General features: G+C 41.2%; 1 protein-coding gene across 1 annotated transcript in view; it reads left to right on the top strand.

Moving 5' to 3' along the window:
* Nucleotides 1-25,671, top strand: part of hdac4 (histone deacetylase 4) — a 165,078-nt gene that overhangs the window by 129,805 nt on the left and 9,602 nt on the right. Inside the window, exons 19-25 of the mRNA XM_059343653.1 lie at nucleotides 3,382-3,489; nucleotides 6,366-6,421; nucleotides 7,196-7,283; nucleotides 9,078-9,197; nucleotides 9,290-9,387; nucleotides 17,462-17,580; nucleotides 18,420-18,553. Coding sequence (XP_059199636.1) covers nucleotides 3,382-3,489; nucleotides 6,366-6,421; nucleotides 7,196-7,283; nucleotides 9,078-9,197; nucleotides 9,290-9,387; nucleotides 17,462-17,580; nucleotides 18,420-18,553 — 723 coding nt within the window. The remainder of the gene's footprint in view (nucleotides 1-3,381; nucleotides 3,490-6,365; nucleotides 6,422-7,195; nucleotides 7,284-9,077; nucleotides 9,198-9,289; nucleotides 9,388-17,461; nucleotides 17,581-18,419; nucleotides 18,554-25,671) is intronic.

Below are 25,671 nucleotides of genomic sequence, written 5' to 3'. Positions count from 1 at the left end.
TATATCCAGATGTTTTCAGCTCTGTGTGTGTGTGTGTGTGTGTGTGTGTGTGTGTGTGTGTGTGTGTGTGTGTGTGTGTGTGTGTGTGTGTGTGTGTGTGTGTGTGTGTGTGTGTGTGTGTGTGTGTGTGTGTGTGTGTGTGTGTGTGTGTGTGTGTGTGTGTGTGTGTGTGTATTGGTATGGTTGGGGGTATGTTTTTGTTTGTGTGCATAGCAGTGTGTTTGGGGATGTTTGTGTGCTAAGGCAGTGATTTAGATGGTTGCTCAGAGAGTTGTAAGAGCTGTCTTTTGAAATGGATATGCTCGAACAGTCTCACACCTTTATGTGTGTTGTTGTTGACTTTCTCCAAAGACCAGCCCAGTACCATCAACCTAGACCTACATTAGCCCTTTTACTTTCTCTTTCTACATCTCTAAGTCTTTCAAATATCATCCATACCTCCCCCCTCTCTCTCTCTCTCTCTCTCTCTCTCTCTCTCTCTCTCTCTCTCTCTCTCTGTCTTCTTCTTCTTCCCTCCCTCCCTCTCCCTCCCTTGGGGCTCGCTGCTGCTGCTGCTGTGGTGGGAACAAGAAGAGCCCGAGCTCCGCACTGCTCTGTTCTGTTCTTTATAATGGCAAATGGGGCTAAATTGTTGTCTTCCTGTCATACACACACATACAAAGTCACACACACATTTACAGAGGAAGGGGGCTGAAATTAGGCTGTCAGCCTGTGGGGAACCATCATTCCGTCATACCAGCACGTTCCCGCTCTTTTCTACCTCCGACACACACACACACACACGCGCGCACACACACACACACACACACACACACACACACACACACACACACACCCCTTCCCTTTCACTTTTTCCTGACTAACTTGCGTCCCACTCCTGGCTTGAGGCGAAACTAACATCAACATGGGAAATAATAAACCACCCAGTCTCCACATGCTGCTTTTAGAGCAGCATCTGTTTGTGCTCATTAACCTGACTTGTATATATGATCCAGTTTCCCATTCACTCACTCACTTGGCTCTTCACTTGCTCGCTCGCTCAGTCACTGACTCGGCTACTACACGGCGTCTTCCACTTAGTGTCTCTCTCATCAAATCCTGCACCATCAGTCCCTCATCAACAACACTCTTTATATCTCCTTTTTTTTTTTTTTTAGCTTTGAGTCTATGGTAAATGCAGCACAGTTTTATTTCATGACAAAGTCTTTCTTGGCACGACTTAAAAAGAGGCTTTTTCTTCCCCTGTGGATGTTATTATGAAGTCCTCCTCCAGCCTTGATCACTCCCGTCACTGGAGACAAGAGGAAAGTAAAGTGGGCCGGCTGGCTGAAAAGCTGTTGAGTCGCTTAACACGCTGACTGGTTGAAGGCCTGAGGGGCTGACTGTACCAAGTCGGCCAGCTGACTGACTGAGAGGTCGTCAGCGTGGATGAAAAGCGCGAGCGGTCTGACGGAGCGGGTGACCGGCGGGTTAAAGTTAACATATTCAAAGCAGGAGAGCCCCGGGTTTACATCAGAAAGCTCTGGCATCGGCCACTCGCCACATGTGTGTACAGTTCAAACGCATCGACACACAGACCCGTCTTTTCTTCTTTTCCTCTGCCAGCTTCTCCTCTCTGTGTTTATCATGTGCTCCATCTGCCTGTAGGATCTGCCATGCCTGATGGAGGGTGTGTATATTATCCTGTGCACGGCCCTGCTTACAATCAATCACATAGAATATTGTGGTCCATTTGGCTCCGATGCGTGCATGGGTGTACATGTGTGTGGATGCACTGTTGTGATTGGGGCCGAGGGCCGAGCGTGCCTCAGAATTAATCAGGCTTGACCACTGAATGGTGGCCCTATGTCTGAACAAACACACACATACTGTATATACAGTCATACATACAGGCAATCGTTAAATCTTATTTTCATTAAATAAAACTTGTAGTTATATTTCACTTGCTTTACCTTAGTTTCCAGTATATTTGTACCAACATTTTTCTCTCAGATGACATTTGAAAAATCTCATCCTGGACGTCTTATCTGAAGTTATTACCCGATTTTACTATTTTGGTTTGGTTTGTACAAATAGTATACAAAACACACAGCCACACGTTGACAGTACAATAAAGTGTTCACTGGACATTACATAAGTCTCAAAAATAAGAGTTTTTTTTTATACTGCATCTAGTGTTTGGCCACATGCGATGATTGTTTTTATGATAGATTCCTATGTGACTAAAGACTAAATACAGTATGATAAGAAATAGATGCATCCCAGAAAGGGCCACAGGTATTTGGCACCTATGAACTTATAATAGGTTGAATATTAAAGATATGCACACATATGTAGCATAAAAACATATGTCTTAATGGAAAACATTTGATAAACTCAATGTTAACATTTTTCCTATTGTTTTCAAAAACCCAGACTTTGAGTATTGACAAAAGTGTAGTTTTGTGTGTGTGTGTGTGTGTGTGTGTGTGTGTGTGTGTGTGTGTGAGATCTAAAATAAAAGTTGTCACCCAAAGTGTTTAGTTTAATCACAACAGTTGTCGTATTATTTTCCTTGTTATGCTAAATATAGTCTTCGGGCACAAATGGGTTAAGACGTAATGATCAAAATAGATTCAAGATTCAAGAGATTTATTGTCATATGCAAGTAAAAAACACATGGTTCATACAGCAATGACAGTCTTACTTATAAATAAATTCATGAAGTACCAGGACTAAGAAAAAGGGGGAAAATGAGAGACGGCTAAGCTTTAACCTGAACAGAATGGTCTTTTACACCACTAGTGTGCTGAAAACATAGAGATCATTCAATCATGTGAGGTGTGAGTTATTACCTCATATACCTGATGTATGATTGATTTTATTTGCATATTATTTCGTCAACATACTGGCAAGCCACTGTGTCTCCAAACGACACCTGACGTTTGAGATATGTAATAACAATTAATGCCAAAAGTAGGAACCCATTATAATGAAAAAATATTTAATGCTTTCATGTTTTGGTGAAATCTTAAATAACAGAGTTCATGTGTGCTACAATAAAAAGTTCAGAAATGGTTCTGTCTGTTCAGTCTGTATGATTAAGTTTCTAAATATGTGTTAGTGCCTCACAGTTTCTCTCTATTGTTTTCTCTCCGTGTCAGTGAAAACATTCCTGAGTCCCTAAACTGCCACTTTCAAAGACTTTTCAACTTTTATGTGAAATGACACAAGCTAAATGATTTCAAATGTCCTCACAGTTTTTACAATCGCCATCACACTGCAGTACTGTAAACCACACCATCAAAAATCCCTCATTAAATGGAAAAACAGTATAGAGTTGCATATTTGTGCTCCCTTTAAAAATGTGATATAAAAAAAAACATGACTTTGTGTTTGCAGGTGGACAGTGACACCATTTGGAACGAGGTCCATTCATCCAGTGCAGCTCGTCTGGCCGTGGGCTCTGTGGTGGAGCTGGTCTTCAAAGTAGCATCAGGAGAACTGAAGGTAAGTTCAGACGCTTCGTTGAGTCAAATAAGCAGCGAAGTCGTCGCTGTTTGCTTTATTTTTCGGCTAATGACTAAAGGATGGCATGTGTTTGTCATGCCTGTGTGGCCTTTATACGAGAGCAGCTAATGACTTTTAAGATGGAGCCAACATGAAACAAAGCTCAGATGGACCCCACCAAAATAAATCCATGACTATAACTTTATAAGGGTTTGATTTTAGCCTGCATGTCAGGTTTGACTGCCTTGTTTTAATTTTCCAGCTGAGTCACATTTCAGACGGCTGCATATCTTTGAAGAGAGAACGTGGCAGAGCAAATGCTGTATGCATATGGGGGATCATTTAAAAATATTGCTAATGAATTAATCCAACCTGGTCAAACCAACACTACATCCACACTAATACATTTTTGTTTTAAAATGCATAACTTTTGCTACGTTAATGCCAAGCATCCACCCTACTCCTGTGAAGTTGTTTTTTTGTTGTTGTTGTTTCTATATTAAGGGTATATGTTTTTGGCATTTTTCAGTCAAGAAACAACACAAAGAATAAGCAAGAATAAGTGGCATGGACTAAGTGTTTTTAGTCTTTATTATGTATGTAGATCACACAAAATCGACCCACAGAACAATGCAAATATATATGCATACATATGCATATATATCCACCATTGCAGATTGTAGAAAAAAACAAGGAAAATGCCAAAAAAATATATATTTTAATAAAAAAAATAAAACAAAACACTGGAGTAGGGTGGATGCTTGACATTTTTTTTGATAGTGAGAGAGATTTCGGCCGACCTGGATCCAAACTTGTGTCTCAGGCTTAGTGTTATGCGCTCTACCAGTGAGCCACTGGGAGTTTTTTTAACCCCTAAAAAAACACTTTTAGCTTGAAAACTTTGGTGTTGCTTTAGTTTGGACAGGCAGAAATGGAGATTTTTGAATATGATGATGCAGACCGCCACGTTTGCTTCCAGATTGAGTCTTACCAGTTGCAATGGGTCCTTCACTGATTTGTCACGCCTCTATCATGTGGCCTTTTTCTGAAGAAAGACAGATAACAGCATCCTTCTCTAGCAGTGGTTAAGTCAACGTGGATAACAAATTGCAGCCTTTGCTTAATGAGTCGCCTCTAATTATAGTACGTGTCACTTCATTGTCGGTCCAAGTAAACAAATCTCTAGTCTAACTTTTTGCCATTCCTGTTCTTCCTCTTTAGTATTTTCTGCAAATAAGCAACCAACTGTAGAGTAAACAGGCCGCTTCTTCTTTACACCAGCACATGCATGCCCAGTTTGCATCAATGATCAAGTGATATGTGTTTTTAAGATGAATGGAGATTATTTCTGAAATGGAGGTAAAACACTTGTGTGGACAGAGATTCTTTCAGTTTTCAAACGAAAATGTAAAAGTGTGGACATGCACCATGAGTAGAGTGTCTCATAGTGCCGTGCTATCCATTTACACCTCCAAACACCTCAAGAAATGAGCAACCTCCTTCCACAACCATCCACCCCAAAGTCTCGTTAGCACCTCTCAGACAGACATCCCCACCCCCATCCTGCTTTGCCCACCAGCCAGCCTTCCTGTGTCTGTGGCGATGGCTGCATACTGTTTGAACCCAGCAGGGAGGCCCGGCGCACGGGCACTGCAAATGCCAACAGTCCCCACTAACAGGCCAGTTTATTGGCATTACACCACAGCCACCTGCAGAGCAGCCGGCGCACTTAGAGTTAGCTTAGCACCAACTTACCACGGACTAATGGCATTCCTTTGAGAGACAGTAGCACGCCATATTTTTGGCTATATGTGGTCACATTCAGTACCTCTTCTACATGTCTGTTCTTTCTATAAAGGACATTGTGTGATGTCAGAAGTTAAAAGGGAAATCAAATGGGGAAAAAAACTGAAACATGAAGAATGTAGACTAGAATTCAACTTGGGTTAAAGTTCACAGGTATTGACTTGCCCTCAGCTTAACCTGATCTTAACACATACATGCATATGTGTACACGTGCTCATGCACACACACACATTCACACACACATTCACACACACATGCTGACACACATACAGATGGTCCTCTGAGGGTCCTCCGCAGCCAAATGACCAAATTCCACCTGCACCAACAATTCTCTGAGCTCCACAGAACGCCATAAATCTACTCCACACTCTCTCACACATGTTTGTCACTGCATCTGCTGCTTTTTTTTCTCTCCCTGTGTCTATTTTAATCCATTGTTATTTTTCCTCTCAAACAATCCACCTTCCCCTCGTCTCTCGTACACCTACGTACATGCTGTATTATGCAGCGCGCTTTAACCGAGCGTCTTCAAACCAGCTGAGGCAGTTGTCTCTACAATAAACTCCCGACTGGCTGCTAATCCACTGCAGCTGACTCAACATCATTAGCCCAGCTCGCCTCGCTCTACATCAGCCCGAACATCTATCCAATGTCCCCACATAGCAGTGGGAGCCCCAGAAACAGTTGCTGGGAGTCCCGCAGGCCCCTGCCTTAACAAAGCTCCCCTTAACTGACCCGATGTAAGCATCTGTTTCTGTGTGTGCGTATGCGCTTATGAATTACCCTGCCTCGGAGTTTTAAATCTAAAGCATGGGGACATTTTTTTTTTTTGAGGAAAAATTGTTGTTTGAGATTTGGTTTAGCGTCGACCGACACACAATGTAGATGAGAGGTCAGAGGTGAGATTAAACTTATTCTGTTTTTAATTGATCTATTTGTGTTGAAGGAGAAAGTGATGCATTATTAGATTAGAGTGAGTAAGTTTAAGGTCAGACAGAATCACCTTCCAGGATGTTGAAATCTGTTTGAAAGCTGCTGTGTGTGTGAACAGTTTTTGTTTCCCCTGACAGAACGGCTTCGCTGTAGTTCGACCACCTGGACACCACGCTGAGGAGAGCACGCCTATGTAAGTCAATTGAATATTTGAAGAGAGATTAACTCTAGCTTGTATCATAGAAACATAACCAGAAATTTCTCCATGCCTTCATTTTTCTGTTTAGATGAGACACTACAGGCATAATTTTGTTTTTTCCTACATTGGTATATTTTTGATGTTGGGCTAGTTCACTTCCACAACATGTGTCTTCTTCTGCGGAACGAGAAAAAACCCAAAACTGCTGACTTATTATTATAGTATTAGAGTATAAGATAAGGCCTCATCACATATTTACAGCATAAGACAGCTTCTGCCCACAAACTGTTATCCAGCTGAACATGTGCTGCATAAGTATAATAGTATGATGACAATAAAGTACTTGAACTTGAACTAGATTTAAACTTATTTAAATTTCACAAATGTTGTTATATATAAAAATCATTCTTGTCTTAATTTAAGTAATCAATTGGGGAAGTTTCATAGTAATCTCTATTCTATTAACCTGTAGAGTCTTCCCCTAAATTAAATTCCCTGAAGAAAAATATAATTTTCTTATATTTCCTTCTCCCTCTGTTCTGTTGAAAAGCCTTGTTAGCCTTTTCTTTCTAGGGTTAGGGTTAGGGTTAGGGTTAGCTTACATTCCATGTTGTAATAGCCCTGTGTGTATCCACATATTAAAGCGTGTGGATGTCGGTGTGAGAAATATTTTGTACTTTGACTGTATTTAGGTATAATATTGCTCAAGTCTTCGAATATGATATTTCATAGAGTTGATGGCCCCGTGTTGTTACTGTCCACTTTCAGGGGGTTCTGTTACTTCAACTCGGTCGCCATAGCAGCAAAGCTGCTGCAGCAGAGACTCAATGTCAGTAAAATCCTCATCGTGGACTGGGTGAGTTGGTTGCTTTTTTCAAAAAACATCTATTTAAAGAATGCACATCTAAGAATCATTGTGGTGGCTGTTGTATTCTTTATATTGTGTGATTTCAGTAGGGTATCTTTTAAAATAAACCTTATTGAAACTACTAAAATATGTATTATGCTCATTAGATGGACTATGTCACATTATTTGTATCTTTTTGTGTAAATTATTTTCCTGAATTGTCTTTCAGTATTAAGGTGGTTAAAATTATTGGGTCTCTTTCAATATATGTTTGCAAATATCGGGTAATAAACATATCAGAATAAAATATCCCCTGAGCTGCACGCTGTCATAGTCTGTCCATGGTACTAACTGTCACCATGTCGCTGTTTTAGTGATCGTTTCACATTAATACCTGACCTCGGCCTTGGACTGTTGGTGTATGAATTGTAAGGTTTAATCGTGGGGTGAGACTTCAATATTTACATAACAGGCTGCACTGTTGAGTCACAATATGTTATTCTTACAACGAGATCCTGACCAATATGGGATTTTTGAGACCAATGTCAATACTGATTTTAGAGGGGGAAAATTAATTTGATACGGTGGCTGATATAGTAATTTTTTTGAGCTGTAATGAAAATAGACATTTTTTATGTCGATGTGGTTATATATTATTATTATACATTATACAAACAATGCATTACACTGTCAGCCAATTCAATAAATGAAGACTGAGAAAATAAAGAATAAATAGGAATAAAATCAATAGCTAAATAAACATCATTACTGTTCAGTGTCAATCAATTGCTGACTATTAAAAACAGTAATAATAAAAATATCAATAGCTTTCACCATTTCTGAATTAAGCCAAGTAACATTTTTTGCATTATATATTGTGTAAAAAAGTTTCCATGATGGCACATATGAGACAGCGTATACACTGAGACCGATGAGACTTTGACAGGCAGATATCAGCTGATAAAATCTGTTAACCGATTTATCTTTTAGGCTCTACTTTCAACATATAAACATACAAAAAATAAAACTATGTATACATAGATATCGATATAGACATTATCATGTCGTTATTCAAACATTATTTGAAGCTCATGTGGCCCCTGTTACTAGGCCCCCGGGCTCTGGACTTAGGTCCCCGTAAGACTCTGCATTAGGGCACCATTGCATCTATACATACTTATTATGAGAGGAAGAAAAGGGCTTAGAAGATCGGCTATTTAGGTCAGACTGTCTCTCTTTTGAAAAAAAAGAGTAACTTCTAAGAAGGAATGACAAACCCTCGGTCGTGTCTTGGAGCTCTGCTCCTCAGTGGCGTCCCTGGCTGGTCATGGCCATTCCCCAAAGCCTTTGAAGGGCCTTTTCATTTCCTCTCTGTCTGTCGCAGGGGGACTTTTAGTGCAGCTAGCAAACTCTATTGTCATGCCACTCCAGCCAACAGGGACAATTTTAGGATGAGTGTATTAAAGCATTCCTGGAGTATAGACGATGAGGTCATTTAATTGATGTTGTCTTGTTGGCAAAAAGTGAATCACTTTTGAAGTTGACTTTTTTATTGAATCCTGCTGACCATTCCGTTGACATCACACAAGACTGCAGCTGAGATACAGACTGCCTTCCAGTGTTGCAGTCTCTCAGTTGGTCTTAGTGCTGGTGCAGGGTGTGTAGCCCCCTCTTTGAAACTCATTTACACAATCATCTCATGTCGTTTTGGTGTCAAAACAGCACCGGTTCTGTTCATTTTCACACTAAATGCACACTCTGAGCAAATTTTGCCCTAACCAGTACCTTCTTCCATATTTCCAGGATGTTCACCACGGTAATGGCACCCAGCAGGCCTTCTACGCAGACCCCAGTGTCCTCTACCTGTCACTGCATCGCTACGACGATGGGAACTTCTTCCCTGGCAGCGGAGCACCCGATGAGGTGGGAATGATCACCAGTCTGTCTCTGCCAGCCTGTCCACACGGTGCACAAAGTAACCCAGCTGTATGTGTGTACATGTGTGTGTGTTGTAGGTGGGCAGTGGAGCAGGTGTAGGCTTCAACGTGAACATGGCCTTTACTGGAGGACTGGAACCTCCCATGAGTGATGCAGAGTATCTGGCTGCATTTAGGTAAGACACTCATACGACTTTTTAGAGAGAATTTCTTACTGTCTTAATGTAGATTTTCTTCTTATGTTTTGTTAAATATCTGCCCAAGTGTCTCAGATGGAAGGCTCTGATGAGTGGGTAGGGAGCGCTTGTTCATGCCAGGCCCGATTTCTATTAGGTCCACTTTCTGGGGCTATTTATAACCTCCCACACACACACACACACACACACACACACACACACATGCACTGGACTCACCACAGACCTGTGCATGTCTCATATCTCCAGCTCACCCAGCTGGTGAGGAGCAGGTCTGGATTGGTTCCAGCGCTCTTTGAAGATGAACCCATGTTAGCGACCGCGTGTCCGTCTGGCCTGGACCAAACACATCAAACCGACAGGCCACTGTCTTCTCGCAGCTTTCGGCACGCAAGCCCCCGGAAGCACACCTCAGCCCGTTAATGCAGCCCAGACCCCTGTGTGCTCTCACTCTCCCTCTCTGCACTTTTTATTGTTTCGTTCCCCTTTATCCTCCCCTTTCTGCCGATGTGTGCATAATGCACCGATGACAGCCATCTAATATTCAGTACGTATATCATACTATAGACTATTATTTATAATCCATCACTGAAGCCAGTAGCCACTGCAGCATGTATCTACACACAAGTTGGGATACTATTTTTAACCATCTGGAGTTCCATAGACCATTGACCTGTGACATGTGTTTTACACATGTTAAAACTAATGGCATGAATATTGTAGTGGCTATTTGAAAGATAGTTCTTTCAATTTTAAAACTTGCGCAAAAAGCCACTGATGCACCAGTTCGATTAGGATGTACTCAGCCAAGAAGAAGTCCATTATCCAGGCAGGATTCATGTTTTGGTTCATTTAATTTTCAGTTAAAAGCAAACAAACATTTCATGCTGCCTGTCTTTGCTCTGGTAAAAAACAGTGTCCCTTCTGGTGCATTACCTGTCACTACCACCTGCTACCTTTATCAATGCCCAATACCTGTTTGTTCTGGTGCTTAGTGCCCCTATTGTACACAACAATAAATACAAAATAAATAGTAATAATATAATAATCAAACTAATGAAATAGCTCCTACAAATATAATACAGAACCTTCCATAATTAGCAGCAGTTGTAGAGGGAGTTCACTCAAAATTAGAAGAAAAATTATTGATACAATTGAAAACAAAGATTCTTTTTTTAACTGAAAATTATATTGTGGTCTTCCACAATACTACAACAACGGTTGTTGTAATATTTAATTTATACTTGATCATTTTAAAGCAGTACTCCAGGCATTTCTTATTAATTTCTGTGAAGTTGGTGGACTTTGTCTCTCTTTCTTTTCTTTCTTTTTTTTAAAGAAAAATCAACATAGCAAGGGTTTGAATATCCAAACTACTAAAAGCACAATAGTGTCTTTCATTAGACACTAATTGCCTCCTAAATACCCATTTATTTAAACATTACATCTCCAGTTTGGTTAAACACTTAACTCTCAAGCCCAAGATGAGCTTACGCTAACTACATTGTCAGGGTTTATTGTGTGTGTGTGTGTGTGTGTGTGTGTGTGTGAGAGACATTGCATTTTTTTTTTTTCAAAGCCTGTGTAGTACTTATTGTGATGCATAAACTTAATCAATGTGTAAAATAGAGTGCCCCTTTAAGTTTTGCAGGGGCATTGTTGAAGATGTTTCATCAGTATTTGATCCAATTAATGCATATTAAGTTTACCAGTAACGCACTGAGCAACCACTTTGAAAGCAGATTGTGGTAGTCCAGTAGTTTTGGTGTTTGTATGTTTGTTCTGGAGTGCATACATCCATATGAGTAAAAATGCATGTGGAATGTGGAGAGGCTTTTTGCTGTGTTTGTGTGTTCTATTTATGCAATTGTTATTGAATGACAATTATGGAAGAAGTCCAAAGTTTCGGTGTCAATAATCCCCCGAGACTGTTGCAGTATTGGACAACTCATGGGCCTCAAAGGACAGCAGCAAACCTGTCTCACAGCTCATAGATCCAACACACACACATACACAAACGCACACCAACACAGTTCCAGATTCTGGATAGTCTTGTGTTCATACAAATGCACAAGCTGCACACAAGCTCATAGAAATGCAGCAGGCCCTGGATCAAACTTCCATGCATGAATATGCAGAAAAACACAGAGAAACAGATGCACAAACGCTCACACATGCAGCTTTGACATCGACGTGCTTACACATTTACAGACGGACACATGTGTATGGACACCTGATACACACCGCCTCTCTCTCTCTCTTTCAATCTCATTGTTTATCTGTGTGTTGTGGTCCTCTCCTTCCTCCCTCTCTGTCTTTGGAGGAGGGGATGCGTGCCTCGCAGCCGCCACCTTCCCATTCCTCCGCTGGCCTGTGCCACGTTGCATTTGCAGGGGATCAAATCTGAGCCTCCAAAAAGCACAGAGAAAAAAGATAAGAAAATTGGCCCTAATGAAAACCAGAAGCACCGTCTCTCTCTCTCTCTCTTTCTCTCTCTCTCTCTCTCTCTCTCTCTCTCTCTCTCTCTCTCTCTCTCTCTCTCCCCCTCTCCCTCCCTCTCTCTCCCTCCTCATCCTCCTCCTTTCACTCCCTCTTCTGCCATGAACTTGGAAAGACGAGAGAGGAGGAGAATTAAACGTAATTCAAACCAGCTCTCCGCAGCGCCAGATGACAGGGCTTTGATGTGTAAGTGTGCGTGTGTGAGTTTTTCGCTCTCTTATTCTCTCTCCTCTCCCGCTCTCCTCTACTTTTTTTATGAACGGAGGGGGAAAGCCTTGAAGCTCTGCAGTTTAACCTTTTATTGACTGGTTTGATGAGCACTGCTGCCTCTGAAGGATAGAGGCTATTTTATTCTGAAACGCTCCTTCTCACCTGGCCCTTTAATGGGTTTGAATCCCTCAATAACAACTTGTGGTTTGGATGCTGTCTGGCCCTTTTAATACTTTACATTAATTAAGAAAAAAGAATTAACTGGTAATGAAAGTGATCTTTGGTAAATACTTGCAGATTGCTTGACTGGAAAACTTTCTCTCACACCTTTGCATAACCAAAACACGACCTCAGATGTGTTTACACTTTTTATTGAAGTGATAACATATCTGTTTGGCAGGAATTGAACTCTGTTTTGGAATATTAACAAAATAAACCTAAGGAACTGATACATATCTATATCTAATGTTTGCTCAGCTTGTTTCTCTGATAATTTAAGATCCACACATGACATGACAGAAATCCTTCATTAAATTTAAGTTTAAAACGACCAAGATCTAAAAAGTATATCATATAATTGTGACAATTTATGACAGCTTCAGGCAGGAAAGCCCATCAGTAACACATGCACAAAGGGGATAAGACACCATTGACAGGCAATGGATACAAAACATGTCCTTAAAAAGAAATGACAAATTGCTCTAGGTTTTAAAATTGTTGGAAACATTTAGGATAATGTAAGTTCACATCTCAGTAAAAAAAATATAGCATAGCATAGGTCTAGTCGTTTTTAAATGTTTTAATGCAGAAATGTTACATATTATGCTTTTAAATTCCTTATCTACAGCTTGAGGTCCACCACCAATGTCTCATTTCAACCCTGTTAGAAACCTGGAGTACATTGGATTAGAAGGCATAATCAAGATGTGGAAAAGGATAAATTAGGGCCCACAATAATTATACAAAGATGAGTCGTCTTCCAGAGAGGAAGTTTTCCTTGGCTCAAAAACCTACCGCTACGCCAAGACCTACTGCCGTGTTAACCTGTGTGAGCACATTTATGTGCACCAGAAATCATGTTGGATGACAAGTGCCAAAAACAGAATCGCTCATCAGGAAGAAGAGGAATAATTAGTCGGAGCAGAGCAAATGGAAAAAAGGCCCTTTGTGGGGTTTAGCCTGGTGAAGTTAGTAGTTTATAGAATACAGAGAGGGTGGAAGCTGCCTATTCTGCTGTAAGAATGATGTTTTGCTCTGTTTGTCATACAGATTTAAATTAAATGGTTCTCATCTTGATCATATTGATGTAGACTTAGACTTAGACTCAAGTTATTTGGTCCAAGTATCAAGCAAGTCACATTTCCTCTGGCATGTCAAGCCAATTCAAATACAGTACTTACTTAAGGAAAGTCAAGTCACATCATAAAACATAAACTGATAGCAGCTATTGCAAAAAACTGAAAAAAAAAACTGTGATCAACATTGAAACCTAACTTAACTCGAGAAATAGGCTGAAACATAACGTTACAATACCAAAGTTGTATTGTAGCGATTGATTTGATTAGTGATATTGATTATTATTATCAGGCTAATGTTGACGAGCTGCAGATTTGTGAACAGATTGTTTTTAGCTAACATGACTTAACATCAGCCCTCATAGACATTCACTGATCCAAATTAGTCTAAATGACAAACTAAGTTTGAAGTTGTAGTCTGGCTGTTGGAAGTCTTTGATCAGCAGGTCTTGCATTGAGCAGGTCGCCTTTTTCCTTCACATGTTTAATCTGAAAGTGATGATTCTTGGCACAGGCTTCATGGTGATGAGCTTATCTGATCCATAGACCATCAAGTAGTTATCTAATCATGACAATGCCATTTCCAGTGTGCACTCACATACCGCGTAACATTACACAGACACGCAATGTCAACATTTTTAATATCTCTTTAACTTTAGAGTCTTTAACTTCCAAGTCAAGTCTCAGTTCATTTATTTTCTTTCAAGTCATCAAAACAGCAACTTTGTGAATGGCAGAACTAAATAGCTGGAGTTTAATAATCACCCAACATTCCCGCACACTGTGTCATGTATACAAACACAGGCCTGACATTCCTCAGCTGATGCTCTGACACATGCACCTGTTGCTAGGTGAACCAAACAACACTAAACAAAAGTTGACACAACATGCTTACACAAGTGATTCCACTCACAGTAAGATGTAGCTGTGAGAGAGCCAGCAGTGGTTTAGATCGCATCCTCTTCGCTCAGGATGCCCCTTAGCTCACAGCTCAGTCGTAAACTCTCCCCTCCCATAATTAACGGAGAGGCTTTTTCATCTCCACATACATAGCCTCTGATTCACACATAATTAGTCTTCCCTAAAACCACTCGTTTTCCTTTATACCAGTCGGCTAATTGATTACTGTGGCTTTTTATTTCCTTAAAAAGTCAGGATTTTATTCCATGGGGGTAGGGGCTGGAACTGATGACACCAGCAGTTTTCGTCATCGTGACCAGAGCTGTCTCTGTCTGTGTTCAAGGTTGGAGGAGGTGGGGGTGAGGGAGCCCTCAGTGGTTAAAGTAGCCTTGGCGGTCAAGGTTTCCCCCTGCGCCGTGTGTTAGCCCACATGCGCGCCTGTGGCCATCTCCCTTTAGTGTGGGGTCTTTTATGGCCCAAATGGTAATGACCCAAGGCTGTGTGTGTGCGTGTGTGTGTGTGTGTGTGTGTGTGTGTGTGTGTGTGTCTGTGTCTGTGTGTGTGTGTGTGTGTGTGTGTGTGTGTGTGTGTGTGTGTGTGTGTGTGTGTGTGTGTGTGTGTGTCTGTGTCTCTGTGTGTGTGTGTGTGTGTCTGTGTGTGTGTGTGTGTGTGTGTGTGTGTGTGTGTGTGTGTCTCTGTGTGTGTGTGTGTGTGTGTGTGTGTGTGTGTGTGTGTGTTAGGGTCTGTGTCTCTGTGTGCGTCTGTGTCTGTGTTTCTGTGTGTTTGACAGTGGGCGGAGAGACAAAAAAAACCTGTGACATATGCGATAAAGTATGAAACGGGCTGAAATTTTGTTGTTCATTTGACATAATTGTGTTATTGACTGTTGTCTCATTTAAAGCTTATACACTGATGGTATCACAAATCATGTTATTTCCATCATAATTCTGACAATTCACATCCACTGTTCATTCATGTCCTTATTCTTGATCAATGTTTTCTTTCTAGACTCCTCCCCCCCCCAGGCTCCTTGATGCCTTTCCCTCTTTCATTTTCTAGCTCTCTGTATCTTTAGCTCACTCATTCAAACTTTTTGCCCTCCGTTCTATTCCTTCATCTTCTTTACATGACGTTTTCCTCTGAAATATTGCCAGATGCACACAAACACAGTGACGCACGCACTCCGTGTATCCTTTCTGTCTGGGACTTCCAAAAAGCTCCTAATACTGCCTCCCGCCTCTCCCTCAGACAGCTGTGTGGACGTATGGGTGTTGTGTTGTGGTGGGGGGTGTGGTGTGCACAGTTGAGGGTTATAATTTGGTGGTGAACAAGAGCTGGAAAAAACGGTGGCCTCCGGGGTTCAGGGCACGCTGCTCGCCCACAGCTAGCAAACCAGCACCGTGTTCCTGAGGTCGGCAAAGTACAGAGGACCTACGACAGAACCCTGTGGTACTCCGTCACTCGCAAACCTCACCAGAACACTGCTTTCCCAAATTCCCCCCGAAAATTCCTGTGTAAACAAATCTGAAAGAACCACTTGTTTTGCCATCTGAGGGAGTCTATAACTATTTATGAACTAAGTGACACATTGTTAATCATGATAAACCATAAACGTAGTCAAGTAAGCCTGAAGTCATTTTTACTGATTCCTAATTTATAGATACCCTTACAGATACAGAAAAACTAACAAAATAGTTAATTTATTTAATTTAAAAGTTGCAACCATCTCCCTGAAAATTAAACGAAGCGCATACGTTTAAACTAATCTCATGTTATGTTACCTAATCTAATCTTCCACTTAGTGGAGGACAGGGTCACCGTATAAACTGGACTGGATTTTCCAGCCACAACTTGCAGTGAATCATGACCATCATGACACACTATCCCACTGTTGATTGGATTTATGTGCATGACACATTGCACACAAGCACTCCCTCTCTGCCATCTGTGTGTTAGAGGAAGGTTGTACACAAACAGCCCAGTTTGACCGCACCCATCCAGTGTTAGAATTGCCCTCCATAGTTAAAACACATATACACGCACGTGCAAATTATATCTGTCCTTCCGTTTCTCCTTTTTACTTAAGGATGTTGTAGTGTATTGCTGGCTCCAGATTTCCAAACTTTCCACTCTAAATGCTGTAATTTTCTCCGCCACACACATACTGTACATACAAACTCATTAGGCAGATGTTTGTTTTGAAAACCATGAAAGGGAGAGAGAAGCTATAAAAGAATTGGAAAAAAGGAACTTATATACAGCAATAATGACATGTAGCATCTCCGGCTGGTTGCACTATATTCAACGATCAATACAAAAAAAGGAATATCCATGTATATGTTTTAACACTAGTCCTCTTTTAGTCATCTGAGGGGTTTGTATTTTGCTTGCATACAGTAAGTTGGTCATACTTCCTTTTTTAGCAGTTTTCTGATTATTTGGCATAAAAAATAAATGCTGAGAAAGGTCTACAATTGCAATACCACAGTTACACATCTAATTTGCCCAAGTGCCCTCAGTTCCGCTTTTCTTGAGTCTCTGCATGTTGAACTGTGAATTCCACATGCTTTGACAGATTTATATGTAATGCAAATATGGTAGAAATACAAATTGTTAAACTGTTATTGGTATTTTTAAATTTTGGCTCATCAGACTTGGTTTTGATTGTACTTGTGGGTGGGTTGAGCAGCAGTTTCTTAATTGAATATGTATATTTTTAATACATTTTGGAGCTGTTCATGTTTGATTGTAGCCCAGTCGTCCTGTCATCCAGCTAGCCTATTAAATCAACTCTACACTTGAAGCTGGAACAATATCTGTTAATGAAATTCAACACTTTTTGAAAGATGCGACTTGAAAAGGGCAAATTGTAAGAGATAGTGCCCCTCATCCAGCAGGACAAAATGTAACCTTACTTATCACCAAGCTCTTCATACTGTTAGTGTTTTTGAGACACTGGATGTTTAATCTACCTCTGCTTTCTGTCCTGGCAGCCAGTGAAAAACCAAAAGCATGAATGCACTTGTTTTTAAACAAAGTGTCCTATATACAGTAAAGCCACAGTCCTCGGTTAGAGATAGGAGGCTTTTGAGACCTCGCTCATACAGTTTCCACTATAAATACATTATTTTGTTGACGTTGTTTTTTCCTAGGACGGTGGTTATGCCTATTGCCAACGAGTTTGCCCCAGACGTGGTTCTGGTATCTTCAGGCTTTGATGCGGTAGACGGACATGCTCCACCCCTGGGAGGATACAAACTGACAGCCAAATGTAAGTGCTGACCACAGCTATCCAGTTAATCATTCTACTCTTCTAAGGAACTTTAAATCATGCATATAGATTTTAAAGAAAAAAAAATATGTATCTTTGTTTTTGGGGTAGACTGTACCTTTAATGCATGCCTTCCCCAGTCTAACTAATGTTCATTTTCTGCCTGTACAATAATCATAAATATACCATAAACACTGACAAACACACACACGCACACACACACACACACACACACACAGGCCTTTGTGTTTATTTTGTGCCTCTGACTTGTGTATTCAGATCCAGACCCTGGCGTGCCAGCAAAGAGCTTTTCTAAAACCATCCTGCTGATCTCAAATAAGAGCTGGGGTCTTGGTTGTTCAGGGGGTGATATTGGTGGTTAGAGAGGATTGCAGGAAGAGGGGATATGGGTAGAATTTAGGGGAGAAGAAAGAACGGCTGAATGCATATATTAAAACTCCCCTCCTCCTGAAAGAAAAAGATCAAAGACTGTGACCGAGCCTAAACGCAAAGCTCCATTTATTAAAATTAAACCTGGCTCATATTATGGCTTGTTTTTTGGCCCCAAGTAAATCCATAGTGCTCTCCCTCTCTCTCTCTCTCTCTCTCTCTCTCTCTCTCTCTCTCTCTCTCTCTTTCTCTCTCTCTCTCTCCCCCTCTCTCTGACTCAGTCACCCCTTTTCACATCCATGCTCAGACCCCCTTTTTCTCTCATTTTTTTCCCTTTGATCAATATCCAAGAAGGAAGTTAGAGCTTGAACAGCAGTGCTCACCCGTCTCATTCGTTTTTCTCCTCTCTTTCTCTGCCCTCTCTTTGCTGTCATTTCCTGTGTGTCCAGGCTTTGGCTACCTGACCAGGCAGCTGATGGCTCTGGCAGGCGGCCGGTTGGTGCTCGCCCTGGAGGGGGGTCACGACCTCACAGCCATATGTGATGCCTCCGAAGCCTGCGTCTCTGCTCTGCTCGGCAATGAGGTAAGATGAGAGGAGAGGGATAGAGGGATAAATTACTATGAAAATAACCTGAAGCAAGGTGCTAAGACTCGACAAATACACTTGGAATTGTGGACTAAATCTATGGCTGGTGTGAGATTGAACAGAGACTGAGGTTTATGATGGGAGTACGTACACACACCACAAATACCCCTTATAAAGTACGACCTGGTTAATCTCTGTTGCAGAGATGACATATTGCTATAATGTTGGATTTTTTCCCCCCTGAGTCTGTAAGTTCTTTTTATAGTTCAAAGTTCATATTAATACCAGCAATATGGTACACCAGACAGTTATACTGACTTCTAATGAATGCATTAATGTACTTTATTAACAGCCACATTAGTGTAGTTTTTGTGTTTGATTTCCTTGACATGAACATGCAGTTCTTTAAAGCCACACTATGCAGGAATTGTCTGTTTGTAAACACAACACTCATATTCGGCCCCTCCTCCCGAGCTCTACCAAAGTAAAGGAAAACCCTGGATTCATTAGTTTTTTTGGAACTCAGTCCACATAGCATTTTACCTCACTATATTTTGATATTTTCTGTGCTGTGTCCGTAATTATCTTAGCCATGAAATATATAAAACATGTCCTGAACACATCAAAATGACAAGAAAAGAGAAAAAACTTACTGTTCAGCAAGGCTGAACAGTAAGGCCCAGAGGTGAACAATCTTGTTCATACTGAGCGATGAAGGCACTTTTTAATGACTGCACTTTTTAAAGGATTGTATATGTAAGGATGTGTATGGCTGTTGTCTTGTCTGTCATGATGTATGTTATGTAGTTGTCATTTTTGTACTGGGATCGCTGAATTCCTGTTTGCACAAAGAATTTACCAGTACTTCGGTACGGTACAAATAAAGAAACCTTGAAAACAGGCAGAAGGCAGGGTCTCTGCAGATACAGACACCACACCGCAGTTTCAGTTGGTTAATCATGATGACTTGAGAGGGATTACTTTTGTATCTATACCTTGTCTATACCTTGAATATACTTTTTTAAAACGGATGAAGAGCATTTTGTTTACTTATGTTGTTTGCATGAAACTTTCAGGACACAGTTGTGTTCAACTTAAGGCTCAACACGCTACTAATAAGCCAGCATAAAATATAATTACAGATTTTTCCAGTTTCTGAGACAATTCCACTTCGTGCCTTGAATATTAATATCTCAGGCAACTAACTGGGTGACTCACATGAATGCTAAATCAAATTTTGTCATGAGTGAAAGCTTGAGCAAGTATGGCAACAATAATTACTCAACACGATTAATTAATTAATCGACAAACACAATAAAGGTTCAGGATAATGATTTAATGGCCTTGTTACATAGATAAATAGATATTTGTTACAGGACAAGTTTGCTTACAGAGAAAACTCTGACAACAGTACTCTTTTATCTTGGCCAAAACCATCTTCTCTCCATCAGCTCTCTCTAACACTCAGAGAGGATGTCACACACACACACACACCCACACACACACACACACACATGCACAACTACGTCAGAGGGTGAGGGTTTCCAGGCAGAAGGTTAATTGTGGGAGTGTGTAGGTTGGTCCGTGGAACTGAACAAACACGGGCGCTCTGTGATTCATGGCGCACAACAGAATAGCAACTCCTCACAGCCGCCCACTCTTTTCTTCCAACTAATGGAGAGGCTGGAGTGCTTTTTTGGACGGGCTGCTAAGTCTCATTTTCTCCCCCAAGATTATGCATCCAAGATATCTCAGTGCTTTTATTTTTAAAGGACTACTGTATTGAATTGTGGTTCAGGACAGACATTTAGGAGCTTTAGGGGAAGAGAAGAGGGTGTGCCTGTTAGTTTGTTTGCACTGAAGAAAGAACAATCCATTTTATCTCTGACCATAAAAAATAAACAGGACAAAAATACACATTTGAGAGTAGTGAGATGGTTGTCTGGGAACTCACTTTTGGTCAATTACACCTTGCTGATTTTTTTTCTTGAGTGTATCTATTGTTTAAGCTATGTTTGGGAGATGTGATGTGCCATCTTACAGTGGCTTGAGTGATTATATCTCTGTCTCTGCACATTCACCACTGAATTTATAGCTGTCTACTTGTGATCACAAAATATCTGTTTTTGTGTGTCATAATAGTGTTTCTATAATAAGTCTTCATGTGTCATTTGGGTGTTTAAGTTCTAACCATTTTAAGTTTCAAGTAGGGCTGGATTAAATGACAATATAGAGACACAGCAATGTAAAATGTCAAATTATGCTAGCATGAATTACATGACCGTCCTCTCTACCGTATCACCTCACAAACGTTACTTTCAAGGCTAATACATACTTCGCAAGAACAGAGAAATTTGTTCTCATGGCCACAGAATGGTGTCACTCTGTTCTTGCAGCCCTGGGAGAGAGAACACATTTCTCTGCTCTTGACAAATCATCTGGTCAGAACTTTGTTCTTGTGTGGTGTCCAAGAACTATTGTTTGATTGGTAAGAATTTGAATGAGACATGTGCTGCAGTGGGAGGGCCCTTTGAGAACTTCCCAGGAGTTTTGCAGTGTTTCTCATCAAGTATGAAATGTCCTGGCCAGAAAGAACTTTTTTTCTTGTTCTTGCCACCTTGAGAAAAAGACCAAATCTCTCTGTTCTTGTGGAGTACGTGAAAGGGCTTTACAATCGACAGGCAGTCTATGTTTGTCCTTTCAAAATAAAACAGTCGTTGTCAAAATAGGAAATAAAATGACAGGTTTAAGGCAAAGTAAAAGCATCACAAATAACATTTGCATGAGGCGATCTCTTCTTTAGAATGAAACAAAACTGGGTTACTTACAAATAATCTTGCCATTTATTTATCTTATTTACGTTCATTGGTAGCAAGAATGCCAATATAAGAAATCACCACAGATCAAGAGTGGATATCCAGACTGAAATGTTATTTAGAAAAACTGACCACTCAAGTATTGTTGCAGGCCTTGCCACAAGCACAGTCATAGTGTTGGTTGCATTGGAATGGCTAGTGTACCTGCTAAAGCCATTAGCATCTTCCCAGTGAGACAGTCAGAGCAGTTATACTAATACATGTGGATTTACACTTCTCATTAGGTGGAAAGATAGCTTTCACCATGAAGTGAGACTGGTTGTTTGACTGGGCTTCATATTATGATATAACAGTGAATTGATTTAGTGAGAAACATAAAAACTCTTATTAAGGATGGTTGCTCTTTTCATGTTATATATGCATGCCGAAGTGAGCGAGTTAAACAATTGAGTTCAGTTGAATGTATCCAAAGGACATTAATTACATTTCAGTGTTAACAAACAAAGCCTGCATGAAAAAACAGCTGGATCAGTTGGATATGTAGTTAAATGTTTAGCTGTGAACGTGTATCTGCCTTGTCGAAGGTGGTATCTGTGCATTCCTCTGCCTCTTGTTCCAGCCCTGCAGACAGCTCGAGCTATAAATGAGTTCTTGGAATTGTAAAAAACCGCATGGCCTTGTTCCATGTGGATCTTGGATTCAAAGCAAAACAAACAGAACAATAACACAGGATCACATTAATAAAACTCGGTCACTGCGACCAAACAGTATGAAGACACTGACCACCGCAAACAGATGAACCATGCAGGAACTTTATAGTGACACCGGACAAACTGGGGTTTAGGTGGAACATGCGGCAATGTTATTAACTCTTGGATGTTTCTTCTGAAGAGGAAAGCACTGTTATGTGCCAAAGCTGTCAGAGAAAACCAACAGCTCTGCTGGAGTAAGGTTTTGCATAAGACGGGGAAATGTACAAACTAGAGACTTAATCTAATAACTTTGTTATTAGATTATCCATGTTTACCTGCACTGTGCCCACCAATGACTCAAAGCTACAAAGAGTAACACCGCCATTAACAGCTGGTCAGGATTCAGAAATTCAAGGACACTTTCAGCAGGGCGGATGCTTTTAGCTGTCACGGAGGTTTGTACTCAGGACTTCCAGTTTGAAGGACGCTCTCGTTACTCACAGCACCGCCCTGCTGCAAAAATAATGAACTGGATCAGGGGGTTTGCTTCTTGGGTTTCAGCAGCCTGCAGAGCACCAGCCTCAGCAGGGGTTTTGGAGGAGGTCACTGGATGGGTGCCATAGGGAGCTGAAAATTCGAAAATAGGCAGGAGGCAGGGAGCGTCAATTGCCTCAGCGCTGCAGGACACCCCTCTCACCCAGAGAACACGGGGCCCCCTCGCTGGTACACATCTGAAAATGGTTACCCTCACACCTCTTCCAGCAGGGTCAGCCTGGGCCTAGGGATCACATAATAAAGGGAAATGGAGTAATCATTTGAAGTAGAAAGGGATGAACTATTGTTATAAAGCAGCTGCACAGAGAATGTTACCTATGCCGATCTTCAAAGTATGGAAAGATATGGAAGGAATTCTTTATTATATGAAGGTTTTTGGAAATCTTTGAAAGCTGAACCTAGAGTATTGTACAGCAAAATGAGTCAGATATTATCATTGATTCCTGATATTCTGATGGATGAATTTAATGTCGCAACATGCTTCTCATCGAACACCAGCCATAGAGTCTGGTAAACTTGCGTAAAAACGACTACATTTTTCATTTAAACCTGTACTTTGCTTTTACCATGAAAAGAAAGCTTGAAACGCATCATGACAGAAGTGTTGTAGTAGGAGTTGTGCAGCATGCCTCATTAGCAGAAGATGGCTTTGATAAAGTGATTAAGAACACAAATGTAGACGTTGACTTGAGCTACAAACATAGAGTTCACATGACTCGCACCGGTTGGCTTCTTGGCAGCAAGGGATGTCAGCTGTTTGAACAAAGGCAGATCATTCAGTTCATTCAGTTGTGGACCTTTGATAACTGATAGCAAAGAAAAAAGGAGAGGCTAAAATGTCCCCGATCAGATCAAAATGGCAGGAAGCAAGTGTTTTTATCATAATCTCAGCGAAGGTCTCTGTAATGGACTTGGAATGTTGCTGGAAAACGTCAGTGAGAGATTGAACTGGAGGGAGATAAAAGGCCTGGCGTTTTTTTGTATTTTTTCTTTTTCTTTTTTTTTTCCCAACTTGCTGACAAAGTACGGCAGTGGCCTCAGATGGCAAACATCTAATGTGCCGAAGCCTCACCAACCAGGTTGAGCAACAAGGAAAGTCTGAAAAACAAGTGGCCAACAGTCGAATGAGTTTTGGACTTGTTTGAATGTGTCCACTGAGTGGGTTATTTCTAGAGGATATATTTTAGTTTATGCATGCATGTGTGTGTGTATGTGTGTGTGTGTGTGTGTTGGCTGACTGTGAATGGAGCAAATGAGTAGGCTCAGGCATGGGACCACAGCTGGATTAGCTGGTCAGCTGTGCTTTTGTTTATAAAGCTTCAAACTGCCTGAGGGTTTGTATTGTCTGGAAGAGTCCAAAACCAAAGACGTCACCATAACTCTAGCATATACTGTAGCTTAAACCATCAAATGTGGGTTGAATGATGCCGTATATGCCAGTAAGTCTTTCTCTTTGTTATACCAGTGTGGACTAATGGATGAGTTGCTATAGTGCCCATCGTACAGGCCAGTAGTTTTTCTGTAATCCTTCTGACAGACAAACAAACAAACAAACTTAAGTAAAAACATATCCTCTTTGGCGGAGGTAATAAAGGGCAATATAAATGGTTAAAAATCACACATAGCTAATTTTGTTTTCTCATATAATTAATGCATTTGTTGCATGGCAGATTTTGGCAGCCTCCACCCTGGTTCCCAAACATCCTAAAGGTGTTCCTTCTACCCTCTTCACCTCCTGTGTTGCTTGTACTTCCACTGTTTTACTGCTTTCTAGTGTGAGAAATATATATGTGCTTTTATTGAAAGGTTAAGACAAGCTCTGCGATAATGAGCGTTGGGTTTCCTTTGAAAGCAGCTCAAATTAGCTGGGAAAGAGAGGGATGAAAATCGCTGAATGGACTTTACAGGCTCTTTTATTCACCCCCACCACTGTAGTGCGTAATCATGAAGTCTTTTTAGTTAAATAGCTCATGAATGATGCATTGGCAACTACACTAGTCAACTCTGAACTTGGGACTAATTGGTGATTGCTCGCAAACAGATGTTGGCCCAGTTCGAACTACGGTTGTTAGCAATTATTTGATAAACAACAGGCTAATATGCTAATTGTTACCAGCTGTCAATGAGGTTACTCTGTGTGTTTACACTCCAGTTACAGTAAGACGCTCGACTTCACCTGTCCCCCCTAAGGGCCTGAGTATTCACCACCACCCCCTGACTACAGGGCGAACATACACCCTTTTCCGTAAAGGTCACCCGCTTTGCACAATACACATCATTAGCTTGTTCAGTTAGCATAACATAATCAACCGGTTTTGGTGACTGCCAGCACATGCACATGGACACAACAGTAAACAATGGGTGCCTTGTGCACTTTTCTTTTGCTGAACAAGTGGATTTCCTCCTCTTCCCACTGTTTTGGTTTCAGCCTCCCTCTGGAATGTTTTTACCGGGCCACATTCCTCACTCTCAGCTCATGGCTTTCCATGTTGGCCGGGATCTGGTGCGTTGGACGGCTGTGTCACACTGAGACTTCCTCAGAAATCAATCAAAACAGTGGCAGCAAACCATCCTTAAAGGGCAATTCTCTCTCCGTCTCTCTCAAAGCCTGCAGCACATGTGACGGTATGAAGATGCAGAAGTCCAGGCACAGCCGGGTCCACAAAGTTAAATAAACAGAAATGTCGCTACGGATGATGTGGCGGACAAAAACGTGCTTGTATATAGTGCACATGCATGTCTGTGTGTGTGCATATGTGTGTTTGCCTTACCTGCCAGGTGGGGGCCCCTGGAGTACCCTGACAAGAGCCATTAAAGTTTATAAGCGTGAGGCCCAGCTGTCAATCAAGCTGACAGGCTGCCCCCGTCCAACCCTGCTCTGAAGTGAACCCCACGAAAGCCCAGAGGAACCCCTGACCCTGCTCTGACAGGGAGCTGGGTTAGTACGGGCTGAGCTGAGACCGACTAGGCTTATGGTGAAAAGTTGGCGGCCGTTGCCTGAAGGTTTGAGAAGTTTTGACTGAAAGATTGATGGTTTGAGTCCCTGGAGTGG

This window comes from Centropristis striata, chromosome 10 (assembly GCF_030273125.1).
Source record: "Centropristis striata isolate RG_2023a ecotype Rhode Island chromosome 10, C.striata_1.0, whole genome shotgun sequence".
Taxonomy (NCBI): domain Eukaryota; kingdom Metazoa; phylum Chordata; class Actinopteri; order Perciformes; family Serranidae; genus Centropristis; species Centropristis striata.
This window is presented reverse-complemented; position numbering and strand designations above follow the sequence as displayed.